Here is a 13,990-nt window from a genome sequence, read left to right on the forward strand (position 1 = left end):
TAAGTTTTTACCGGTTGATATTTTCGCTTTATGCTGTTCCCTTTTATTAAAAATAAAATTGTAATTCACGAGTTTTTTTCTTTAATTTTTGATACACTACTTGTAAAAGTAGAGTTTACAAAGTTGGAGATTTTTTTAAAAGACTGAAATTAAGTTATATAATTTTTAGAAGTGAGAATATATTTTTATCATGTATTAATTTATAATTTCTTTAAAAAAATTCATTTTTAGAGGATTAAAGTGTAGTTTTACCGTATATTAACCTTTAGTTTTATCTATTATAATTTTTTTTTGAGCCCAAGCCCTTGAAAGAAACATACTCTAAAAAAATAATAGGATTAAAGTGTAAATTTGCCACCATACCATAGGTAAATATTGAAATTTGTCATTATATTTTATATGAGGGCTACAATGCAAATTTACCTTTCTATTAGCTTATATGGTTTTCAAAATGATACACTTGAAATTCTAACATTTTAAGGGACCAAATTATAAATTTTATCATATATTAATTTAAGTTTTTTTATATTTTTTGGGATTAAATAATTTTTTTTTATTTTAAGGAAGTCAAGACATTTGTGCTGTGAGTCTCCCTCCCTTCACTTTGCATTTCGAAGTTTGTAACTGTTATTCCAAATAATGTTTTATCCAATATTCCAACTTGAATTCCGGAATTATTACTAAAATAACAAAAACATTTAAATTCAATTTTAATTATAAAACAAATAAAAATTAATGTAAAAATTTATTTTTAATTAAATTTATCAAAAAGTGGATTTAAATACAATTACGTCCCATCAATAATGAAGCTCATGTTGAGTTATTAGGGACATCGAAATCTTACACTTCTTGTTTGGTATCTCCCACATAACATGACAACCTCATGGCCTGTCTTCACTTCATCTTCTTCCTCTATCCATGGTTTAAATCAATTTTAATGGGGTCTCTGGGTTTTTTTTTTATATATATAGGGTGGTTGAACGGTCCAGATCAATGGAAGGAAACCCTAAATATATTTTTTTTAATATCATGTTGACTGTATTTACTTCGTAAATTGTATTAAGTAAATAAATTAATAAACAGAGTGCATGGTTTCCAAAAGGACCGAACCAGTGATACCTGTGTTGAAGACAGAGATTCAAGTACCCCTCTCGTGGGCCAATCTGCTCCGTCGTTGACGTTTACCCGAATTTAGATCTAGAGATTTATTTTTTTTTCAGTTTTTTATTTCTTAAGGTATTTATCTAAACGAGTTCAATAATTAATTTTTTGTATTTTGTAGGTCTATTAAGGGGAAAAATACTGGTCACGAGTTTTAAAGTTACTCCATATCCATGACAAAGATCGAATCCTCGACCACGAGTTTTAATTGCTAATTGTAAATGTATAATACAAAAATATATGTTTTATTAGTTTTTAAGAAGTAATTATAATTATAAGCAATATAGTTTAAATAATTGTAATTATAATAAATTATTACCATGAATAATAAGATCAAGTGATTTAAATTTAAAAAATAATTGTTGGATGTAATGGTAAATTATATTACATTCTCGATAAGAGGATATAAATTTGAAACATGAAGATAACAAGTGTAATAACTAATTCTAAATATCAAGAGTTTGAGGATTTATTTTCGTATATTATATATATATATAATTTATACATACATATCTATGATTTAAATTAAGAATATTTTTGAATTTTGTTAAATTTATTATTAATTTTTTTAAAATTTTTTATAAAGTATATATGAACGGTCATGCAAGCCTTCAGGTCTATACTATTATAAATTTAACGGTTCAATTAACTTTTTCATCTAGAAAAAAATAAATTGACCAATGGTGGTTTTGGATGAGCGATTAAGTGCGGTGCGTTTAGTTTATTTTTATCTCACATTACAGTATCACTACATTATTTAATCTCATTGCCACCGCTATTTTTACAATAACCGCACGTAAATGCACTGTTCATCCAAACCCACCTTAAATTTTAAAGGTTAAGTACCAAAGTGAATAAAAAAGAAGAATCAAGACCAAAATTACAAAAGAGGTAGACATTAGGACTAAATTGATCATTTTTCCTATTTCTAAATTAAAATGAAAATGTGATAGAGTGATGTGGCAAAACCACAATGAACGTTCTAGAAAGCACCACAAAACTGCCCAAATGGACGTTAGGGGCAAAACTGTCCTTAAAATTTCACATTTCCCCATTATAAATAAACCTCTTCTCAATTCAACCCATTGTCTTTCACTTTCCATAGTATTTTGTTTTTTTGTTTTTTACAAAAACATCCTTCCTCCATTTCAGACCAAACAAAACAAAGCAATGAAGCCAGTCTTTACCATTATATCGGCATTATTACTTGCCGTCATCGCCACCGTCAACAGCTGCCCTCCGTCAGACAGGGCGGCGCTGTTAGCATTCAGAGCAGCTCTCCACGAACCATACTTAGGAATCTTCGATTCATGGACTGGCACGGATTGTTGCCACAACTGGTACGGCGTTAGCTGCGACAGTGAGTCACACCGAGTTGCCGACATCAACCTCCGTGGTGAGTCCGAAGACCCCATTTTCGAACGAGCTCACCGGACCGGTTATATGACCGGTTTTATCTCACCGGAAATTTGCAAGTTGACCCGTCTTTCAAGTATTACTATAGCTGATTGGAAAGGAATAACCGGTGAGATTCCTAAATGTATCAGTACGTTGTCGTTTTTACGAATCCTCGATTTAGTCGGTAACAAAATCTCGGGAGAAATTCCTTACGATATCGGAAAATTGAACCGTCTCACGGTTTTAAATATAGCCGATAATCAAATATCCGGGAGAATCCCGGCTTCGTTAACGAGTTTATCGAGTTTAATGCATCTCGATTTGAGAAATAACAAAATCTCGGGTCCGATCCCTAGACGTATAGGTCGACTCGGAATGTTGAGTCGAGCATTGTTGAGTGGGAATCAAATAAGTGGACCGATCCCCGGTTCAATATCTCGAATTTATCGTCTCGCAGATTTGGACCTCTCGATGAACAAAATATCGGGATCAATCCCTGCTTCACTCGGGAAAATGGCGGTACTCGCTACATTGAATTTGGATTGTAACAAAATATCGGGTACGATACCACCAACTCTTTTGACTTCTTCTATTGGAAACTTGAATTTGAGTCGAAACGGGTTAGCGGGTAAAATACCGGATGTTTTCGGGCCGAGATCTTATTTTACTGTGATCGATTTATCGTATAATAAGCTTTCGGGTTCAATTCCGAGAACATTGACGGCGGCGTTTTATATTGGTCACCTTGATGTGAGTTACAACCACCTTTGCGGGCGGATTCCTGCCGGAGCTCCGTTCGATCATCTCGAAGCATCGTCATTTTCTCATAACCATTGTCTTTGTGGAAAACCACTTAGAGCTTGTTGATTAATTAAGTCGTTAATAATGCTATTAATTATATTTTTAATTTTAATTTTATTGAAGTTATTATTACATAGATAAATAATATATATTTAAATAACTATCATCAAAATTAAATAGGGATAAATCTCAAAACCTACACATTAATTTTGTTTTGATGTGCAATTTTACACTTAAACTTTGATTATGTGCAATTATACACATGACTTCGATCGTGATTCAAATATATACATAAAATTTTAATTTTGGTTTAAATATACACATTTAAAGGAATAAATATACTAATTTATTTTTATATTATATATATAATTATTTGTATTGCAATATGTATACTTAAAGTGATGTTATATCGATAATTATGTTACTAATCTGCATAAAAATTGAATTAAATTAATATTTTATGTATGAAATTGTACAAAATCAACGTTCATGTATGGTTTTGAGATTTATCCCAATTAAATATTATAAAGCATGATTAAACCGATAATCAAAATATACTCAGATCAATAATTGGAATATATCCAAACCTTTAATAGAGTAAAACTTGAAGATTTAAGAGTTAGTTGATTTTGCCTTGTAATAAAGTAAATTTGAAATGAACATAGAATTTAGTTTCGCAGTTTGAAAATTACGTATATTTGCGAGTTTTATCCAAAGAATAACTCACTAAGTTGCAATCCAACTTATATGCAATCTAACTTATATACATGAACTACATATTTTCTGAGGAGGAATGAAGTTGTATATTTTTATGATAACTAAAATGCAATTTCACTATTTTAATAATCTATATATTTATAATATTTCAAATGATTAAATCAAAATTTTATTATTTTTTAGAGGCCAAAGTATAATTTTATTATATATTAACTTAAAATTTTATAAATTATGAAGAGCCAAAAGTTAAATTATCCATTTTAAGAGGTAAAGCCCTTGCTAGACCCTCGATGCGGCTGTTGACTCTCACACTAAAGCTTTTAAGCGTACATAAATGATAAACAAGCCTTTTTTAAATAAACATATATTGGCATTGTTAAACCTCCCATCAATGTGAAATTCAACCTTCTTGAATTTAACTCGAGTGAATAATCAAATAACAAAGATCTAATAGGAGTAGTTTTCTATAGTAGATAATCAAATAACACAAATCTAATGGGAAGAGTTATTTATTTATAAAAATCGAACTCTTCAATTATGAAAACTTAAACACGTTAAGTATTAAAGATTAAATGTTTTTCAGTCAAAAGGTGCTAACCAAATATGACAAATTAGATGATATTTCAATTTTTTTTCTTTTTTACATTTCATGTTTGAGGTTCGTGATTGTCCCTCTCAATAATTTTGTCTCTAAAGTTTAAATATGCAGTTTCTCTTTTGGAGTACAATGCGTCTTACCATTACACCTAATAGATAAGTGATCTATTATTAATGTAAGCACAAACATGAATGAATATTGTCAATTTAAATATTTACATTTTTTTTTGCATATTCGAATGTTGTAGATTTAGATGATATTTGGATTCATATATTCTAATTACTATACATAAATGATTACGAGGGAATGACAAATATTAAACTTAGAGAATATATTGTCCAAATTAGCTCTACTTTTGCAAATAATTCATTTGAATTTAGATATCAAGCTCGGATATATGAATCATTAACTTTTTAAAATTTGTTGTCATTTTTTGACATATTAAATATTTAAATTCGAATAACTAATTGATCTAGATATTCAACGGATAATTTTATATATACATATTTAGATTTGAATGACTTACTCAAATTTAATAAGTTCAAATACAAATATTATAAAAGCCACGAAATATCCAACACGCTGTCGTCCCAAAAACATGATCAATTGGTCAAATAAGATTTTAGTTGAACGATAAAATTGAATATTTAACACTTTGAAGTCCATAATTTAATTTTTGCTTTATGTAAATATGCAAATTTTTATCAAATTTAATTTCATCCATAATTCAACACTTAAAATAATTAATTCTACTTGAATTATGTAATTAAAAAATGTCACCAAGTATTGAATTTGATACCATAAATGTGAATTATGTTATTTATGATGTCAATGGGACTGATGGTAAGCACTCCTGGACTGTTAACATGAGGTGATTATGTGAACATGATTGATGTAAATATATGGATTGAAATAATACAAGTTTTTTTTACCAAAAACAAAATTTCATAATTCAATAAACTTTTTTTATAATTTTACCGATAGAGCTCAATTGGTATGGGTATTATTGTCAATATGTGAGGATGTGGGTTCGAGTGTGCTGAAGCGCGTTATCCTCCTATTTATGAGTTTGGAAAGGGCTATGGATAATTTTAAGTATTGTGTCAAAAAGAGCAGATATTGATCAAAACTTAATAATTAGATTGTTCCAAAAAAATTTATAATTTTTATACGATTAATATTTTAACAAATTAACTATTGAGTTTATTAAGATATTTATACTTATCATGGATGTAAACTTCTGAATCAATTCGATATCTTTATCTTACCGATCTAAAATATTATCTATATTAATGTATATTTAACGATTTAATTTTTTTTACATAAAACGAATAGTTAAAAAATTTTAATTAATGCTAAACTTGACATACATGATTTACATAAATGAAAAATGAAATATGATAGTTGGATTTTGTGCAATTTTTATACTGATTTTTTATTCGATCCAATTCTCATAAAGTATTAACATAATTTTCAATATAGCATCATTTCATATTTATATATTGCCTACACAGATAATTATATTTATCCAATATAAAAAATTGATGTATTTATTTCTTTAAATGCGAATAATTGAATTAAAAATAAATATTTGAATCAGAATTAAAGTTCTACGAGTATAATTATATCAAATTAAAGTTTGTATATCAAATTACACATTAAATCAAACGTAGATATGATTAAAAAAAATCATGTATAATTGAGACAAGCATTTTTTTCCCAAAAAATTTTTTATTTATAAAGACAAGCCCAATAATTAGAAAATTTTAGAGTTCTCAAAAGAGAAGCCCAACACTTTCTACTTTGTGGACCCTAGAAGAGTGTTAAATCATACATATAAAAAATTATATTGAAAAATTGCTTAAATTGAATGCTTGACAAATGAAGGACTAGAATTGATAATATCCCATTAATTAAGGGGATAAGCCCGTCAACCATTTCTAAAGCTTGAAATACATTTAACTTGTTAACGATAAAATTATATTGAAATTTTGCCTAAATTGAAGGCTGGACAAATGAAGAACTAGAATTGATAATATTCTGTTTAATTAAAGGGCTAAGCCCTTAGCCGATAGACTGTTGCTATTATAAAAATCGTAAACCTTTTCGATAATTTATGTAAAAAAAAAACATTAAAAACTCCTGAAAAGATTCAACTACGTGAAGATATGTTGATAAGTTATATCAATACGAGAAAATATATATAAAACTGTGAAAATAAAACAGTTATCGACAACGCTTTTACATGTAATAGCATTATTGAAATAATGAAAGAAAATGAGAATCTTGAATAAATTTGTCAAGAAATATAAAAATGGAAAGTCACGATTCGAGTATAATTAAATTTGTAAAGTTTGAACCATTAGTCCAAACGTCTAAAGGTATAAAGCTAGTGAGGTACAAATGATTAGTTCTGTGAAAACAAAATAAGAAATCTGAAGTTTTTGCTAAGTTCTGACATTGATTACAAAATTATATTCTTTTGTGGTGGATACAGTAACCTTTAGATATCTTATTAGTATGACTGTTCATGAAAATTTGATATGCGTCTAATGATTATTGTTACAAGCTTTATGTAAATCATTTTATAGTGAAAGTTTGTATTAAAATCTTGAAAGTATATGGAAATTTCTAGGAATGTATTTGTGTAAGTATTTATTAAATTGATACGGGTAAATTCAACTTAGTGAATAGCAGTTGAAGAAAGATTATAAATTGATCCAAAATATCTATATGTATTTTCATATAATCATAGAAAGATTATGATTAACGTTTGTTATAATTATGGTTGAAACTCATAAAGAGATCAAAATATATTTTCTCTAAATTCTTCTTCACTCGTGACATTTAAAAGTATAATGATATAAAACCGTTCAAGTGATCACTTGAAAAGTTAATATTCAAAATATTGAATATATAGAATATAATGTATTATGTGATGTTGTTATGAGGGGAGTAAATACGCGCTATACTTTTTATCTCTTAATCGAAGTTTTGTCCCGTTGGATTTTCTTGATAAACTTTTTTAATGAGACAACATGTTATGCGTATTATAAATATGTGTATTTTTTTTCCTTCACTAAGAAGCTTTTTCCCATAAGATTTTTATTTTAGTAAGCTTTTAACTAAACATATTATCTATCATTGGACATCCACAGAAAGAGTGTTATAAATATTTTATTATTAAATGGATGTTCATCAATACCGATAATAATCGAATTAAAACTCAATAAGTAAAAAATATAATTCTTAAAATTAAAATGAAATATTTTAAAACCAAAATATCAACCTCTCATGATTTTCACATTAACAGATTAATAGAACAGTCAAATAATGATGAAAATGCTATGACAGACAGGTCACTGGTTAACATAAATATAACAAGAAAAGAATCATGAATGCAATTTAACAAAATAAATAAATAAATAAATTTTTTAACACTGTTGAGTTAAATTTATATGCACAGTGAAACTGCAAATTCTCTCTCTATACTGCCGAGCCAACCTTACCTAAATTGTTTTTAAAATAATATACGTGATCATTATTGATTTTTGATTTAATCAGTTATTTTTATTTTAATTAAATAATTTATTAAAAATTATAAGAGTAAAAAAATTTAAAAGAAATTTAAAAATAGAGAAAATTAAATTAATTGATTCGACTATTAATTCAACTATTTTTAACCTATTTTAACTGATTTCGCACGATTTCTTCAAAATCAAATTCAACCCTTTATCCGGATTAATATATTAATTTATTAATAATTTAACTTATTTAATTGATCAATCTAATCTCAAAAGAGAAAATTGACGAGAAATTAAAAGTTGCAATGAAACTGTAAATTTTTTCTTTTAGATTTAAACATTGAAAACAAAAATAATGTTACGACGATTTTCATATACCATAAAACAAAATAAAAAATATTTTATTTATATTTAAAAAATTTAAAATTAAATTTTTGATTATTATTGATTTCGAATTTAATATTAAATTAAACCATAAAAACAAATATAAAAGTAGAAGAGAGGTAGAAGCATAGAAATAGTGGTTAGAGTGGGTTTGTTTTGTTTTGGGGACAGTAAAAATGAAGAAAAGTACATACTCTGGTGAGTATATTTGTAAGCTTTGATATGACTTTTCATAAGCAATCTTTTTTACTTCTTTTTGCTGTCTGCCTGTCTCTCTCAAGTCTCATGTCACCAAAACTTTTCTTCAAGTAAAGCAGCTCAAAAAATTTTTTTTTTTGATGGGTATAAAAATTAATATAGGGTAGTGTTGTTGGTCCTAATTCAATTCACTAGACTAGTTAGATCGAGAAGCGATTGAAGTATCGATTTTGTAAGATATATAAAATTAATTTATTTGTAAGTTGGTATGGACAGATTAAATCAATGGTTAAATTAATTTTTATTTTTTAAAATTTTTAATAATTTATTTATTTTGAACTGTTTAATTTGATAATTGATCAGTTTTAACTACTAATCCAATTAAATACTGTAGGGTGAGAAAAAAAAGAAGCTAAACGCACAATGTAACACCCCGAACCTATCCAAGTAGATTTTGACCTAAATTTGGAGAACTATATTAGCTACCGAAGTGACTCTCCATTAACTCTCAACTTAATTTTCAATACACCACTTATTTACAACAATAAAATTTAAGGGTTTGCAAAATAAAAATAAACTTAATTTTTAAGGAAATTGATTTAATAACATAATCAAATTATAATAAATCTAAATCCACGTAAATAAAATCTCATTGCCTATTTCTCAAGTTCTCCAATATCTATTCAAGGATGAGCCTCGACAAGTCATCTACCTTATCGCTGCCATCCGCGACATATCTATCTGTAAAGTAAAAGAGGAGTGAGTGAGTTCATTGCAAACTCAATGAATAACTAGGAATCATTAGTGTATACTTAAAATATAGAGTTTGAAGACTTAGCAAACAAATAATTCCTCATTCTACTTTTTATATCTAATTATTAGCAAACAAAAAGAACTATCTTTGTATCTTTCAACTAAATAGCTATCAACTTTATCAAAAAATCATTAAAAACCCACCAATGAAAATAAATCACATCATCATTAGAGTAAATTAAAATTTTCAAAAATATGATCTCAAAGCAAACATTTAATGAAATTTTTTACTAATTCTTGCTTTTAAGAACTCACCAATGAAAATAAATCACATTATCAATTAGTAAATGAACAGCCTTTGCTACTATGAGGAAAAGGAAGAGAGAGAGATTTTCTCGTCTTAAGGTGAGTTTGAATAGACGGTGTATTTACCTATTGTTAATGTAAAATAGCGGTGGCGATAAGATTAGATGTTATAACAAACTGTAGTGTAAGACAAAAAATAAAATAAAATAAACTAAACACACTACATTCCACCCATCCAAACTCACCATTAAGCTATTATTTCTCGAATCTCATTAGTTAATGAATCATCTAATAGTGCACACACTCCTTTCCACTTGAATTCCAACCTCAATATCTCCCAAAGAAAGTTTCAATGAACTTAATAATAGGCTAAAATCAATCTTTAGAATCGGATTTCCTTTCTTCTAGCTATATTTCAACATTGAATGAGTTATCTCGAGTTACTTATTCAAATAATTATAAGTTTTAAATCAGATTAATCCGATAGATGTTTCATTTTGGAGTCACGCAATAAATTTATTAATAAATAAAAACTAAATTTAAATGATAAATTCTACATCCCCTCAAATTAGAATTACATGCAAGAACTTGGTCCACCTTTGATCAAAGAGGAGTCTCTTACTACGAAGCTAAATCCAAAAGTAAAAGAGGGAAAAAAAGAAAACAAACAAAAGGCTAAAACTATGGAACACCTTTTTATGTGTCATTGAGAGGATTCATTATCTTGTTCATTATCAGACCCTGGTTCATCTTCTTCATCAAAAGAGTCAATCCCATAAGCTGAATGTCCATTCCCAAATGCCCTAATATGATCTTTTAGAGACCTTTTATGCTTAAAATCAGACCCACAACTACAATACCATAGCTTCCCACAATTCTTCTCATGTGTCCTCCAGTCACCTCTCACAGCAAAGCTCTTCCCACATTTCCTACACATAAATGCTTTAATCCCATGCTTCCTCTTGTAATGTGTTTGAAGGGTCCTAAAATCTTTGAGTGGCTTTGACCTTGGATGGTCAATGTTGTTCCTACACCCTGGTGCACAACAATAGCACGGCAACCTTAACATTGCTGTCGGTTGAGTTCCCCTTAAAGATTCAGGTCCTTTCCTATATTGAGAGCCATGCCCCCACATATGCATCTATAAAATCAAAATCAAAATCATGCTTTATTGCTTGAATTAATGGCGATGCGTGGAAAAGAAGAGATTAGGGTTTGTACATGTATTTGCTCTAGCTATTATTGTATGCATTAAAAGAAGAGAAAACTCTTTGAATTAAAATGGGATTTTAATGTAATTTCATTTCACAAATTTTGACTTTACTTCACAGAAAAAAATTTGGGGTTTTTAGGGGTTTGATGAAGATCATCTGATAAGCCCTGAGGATACTTACAGTTCTAGGCATCTGCCAAAGTGTGAAACACAAACTTCAAGGTACAAAAAAAATAAAGCATAATCTTTGTGTTGTTCAATCACATAATAAAAAGAGAAGTTTATAGTGATCTTATATTCTCAAAACTGGACCAGGTCTATATAGATTTATTCTTAATTTTCAAATCCCAACACCCTCAAATCATGCAAAAGTAAGAGATATGGACTATATGAAAAAGATTAATATATATACATAAATGTATATAATAATATTCAAAGTGTCAAAGCAAAAAAATAAAAAGAAAAAGAGAAAGATATGCAATAATAAAGTGTAAAAAAAAAGAAAAAGAGAAAAAAAACCCTAAGGACCCATATGTTTCTTATCTTATAATCATAACCAAGCTTAAAAGTGAAGTGTTGAAATCAAACTGGAAAAGAAGGAAAAAAATGGGTTTTTTTTTTCCTCTTTTAGGTGTTGAAAATTAAAAGAGACGGCTTCTTTTTTCTTTTTTAATTAAAGGTTCCATTTTTATTGAAAAAGTACCTGCATGTTGTTGTATCTGTTGAAGGTCTTGAAGCAAAGTGGGCAAGAAAACTGTGTAGGTCCAATTAAAATCTGGGATGGTGTTGGGATCCAATATTGACCTTTGTTGAGTGTATTTGAAAGATACTCAGAAGCAACAATGGTATGATCTTCTTTATCATCTGTTACTTCTTGTGGTGAAAACCTTGACGACACCATCATCAAATCATTAGAGCAAGAACTAGGGCTTGGGAGTCCTAAATGAAGAGCAACAGTTAGGGTTTCATCATTATCTTCCAAGCTTTTTTCTCCATTTCCATGGCTGCACTAAAAGATGAACTATCTTGTTGTTGTTGTTGTTGTTCTTCATCATGCCTTGTTGGGAGTAAAGGAAGAGCTTCTTTCAAAGGTGGGGAAGAAGGGTACCCGTTGTAGCCATTGATAGGAGCAAGTGAAGGTGGGGTTGAAGATGATGGAGATGGGAAAAAAGGGTTAAAAGGGTTGAGATTGAACCACCCATTGAAGTAATTAGAGTAAGGATCAGAATCAGACATGGTTGATGATCACTTGAAGATGAAGATTTAGAGTTTGAGAGCAAAAAATCCCCACCCTAATAGTTTATATGGGGAGACTCAATAGGATCCACAAATTTTGAGAATAAAAAAAAGGGTAATAAAAGTGGAGGAGAAGATAAATCTTAGAAGTTGAAAGAACAAGATAATGTTTGAAGGATACGGTGTGAAAAGTGAAAGAAATTCACACACACACACACATATATATATATATAACAAGAGTGATAAATAGAGGTTGAAGAAGTAAATTAATTGTAAGGAAAAGTGGGGAAGTAAAAAACAGGTAGTAATTGGTTTTATAGTTTTGTCTCCCTACTTAGCTCCTTGGTTGCTTCTTTGTCTTAATTTTCTCACAAAAAGACACATACAATGTACAAATTAGTGACTACCTAGTAAATTAGACATTTGTTTTTATTATTATTTTTAATCACATGTGTGGTTTGAGTTTAGTTTTTTTTTTCGAATAGGAGGTGATATTCAAATAAAATTTTATTAATAATGTCGATTTCAATTTGATTTTCACTTTTAATTACTTTTTGTAGTTATCGATTGAATCTTAACTCGTTTGACATAGATATTATTGTCGGTGTGACATAGATATTATTGTCGGTGTAAGAGAAAGTGAACAGTCACATTAACTCAATTAGCCAGAGTTCTAGCAATTAACAAACAAGTTATCAATATTTAAAAAAATAAAAATAAAAAGAGATATATGGTAATTTTTTAATATTATTTGTGGAAATAATTACTATATTTTTAACTAATAATGAAAAATTTTGATATAAACTTGAATATAAATAATAATAATATTAAATTAGAATTGAATATATAATTTATATTATTTGGTTTGAATTAAATCTTTTATCATACATATGTTTGATGCGAATTCAAACCGTGATCTTGGTCTCTTATTCAATATTATATAAAAAAATTATGTTTATATTTTTATTAAGTAAATAAATCAAAATCCAAAAGATTAAATTTTATCTCAATTTAAAATTACAAATTAAATTTAGAAAAAAACTCGATGAATTGAATTCCAAAATCTAGGTCAAACTTTTTAATGATTGAACTTCGCTCCACTTTATTATATCTACTGTTCAGCACAAAAGAGTAGAACGGAACAAGCAAATTAATAATGAATTCAGTTAATGGGTTAAGGTAAATAAAGACGGTGCTATCTCAGTATTTATTAGTAGTGCATTGATTCAGGGAGTGTTTTAGACAACACAATGCAAACTGGCTGTAGGGTTTTGCAGTGAGGCTTGGTAAGGATAGGATTTCCAAAATGGAAGCACGAGCTGCATTAGAATGTCTCCAAATAGTATGGGAAGTTGGTATTATGTTGTTAGAATTAGAATGTGATAATATTATACTGGTTGAATTAATCTTGAATGGAAATGCCGCTAATAACAGTACGTCAAAATTGAGATTAATCTATTAGTTGTTGTGTCACAATTGGAAAGAACGAATTTGACATGCTTCAATGGACCACAATAGAATTGTTGATCACATGGCAAAGATTGTAAACTTATACCGTAATTATTTGCAAATCTTCAAGGATCGCCCTATTTCAGTTAAAGCTTTGTTGACTGAAGATATGGTTGGTTTAACTTCTTTTGAATGTTAATTTTGTTATCTTTGTAATCGTTGTTCTTTGGCGGTTTTCTTCCACCGAAAAAA

At 28.4% G+C, this 13,990-nt stretch overlaps 1 protein-coding gene, 1 long non-coding RNA gene and 1 pseudogene across 2 annotated transcripts; 1 reads left to right on the forward strand and 2 right to left on the reverse strand.

Annotated features, from left to right (window-relative positions):
• Window positions 1–2,257: 2,257 nt before the first annotated feature.
• On the forward strand, window positions 2,258–3,472 carry LOC121212655 (DNA damage-repair/toleration protein DRT100). Its single transcript, XM_041085857.1, has one exon. The coding sequence runs from the start codon at window positions 2,332–2,334 to the stop codon at window positions 3,424–3,426; it is 1,095 nt and encodes a 364-aa protein (XP_040941791.1). The 5' UTR covers window positions 2,258–2,331; the 3' UTR covers window positions 3,427–3,472.
• Window positions 3,473–9,259: 5,787 nt separating this feature from the next.
• On the reverse strand, window positions 9,260–10,095 carry LOC121212656 (uncharacterized). The gene is made up of 2 exons (XR_005907913.1): window positions 9,850–10,095; window positions 9,260–9,522 (listed from the first exon to the last, which is right to left on the reverse strand). It is a non-coding gene; the product is annotated as an uncharacterized lncRNA (long non-coding RNA).
• A 260-nt stretch (window positions 10,096–10,355) lies between these two features.
• Window positions 10,356–12,487, reverse strand: LOC107945249 (zinc finger protein WIP2-like; annotated as a pseudogene).
• Window positions 12,488–13,990: the final 1,503 nt, after the last annotated feature.

This window comes from Gossypium hirsutum, chromosome A13 (genome assembly GCF_007990345.1).
Source record: "Gossypium hirsutum isolate 1008001.06 chromosome A13, Gossypium_hirsutum_v2.1, whole genome shotgun sequence".
NCBI classification, from domain to species: domain Eukaryota; kingdom Viridiplantae; phylum Streptophyta; class Magnoliopsida; order Malvales; family Malvaceae; genus Gossypium; species Gossypium hirsutum.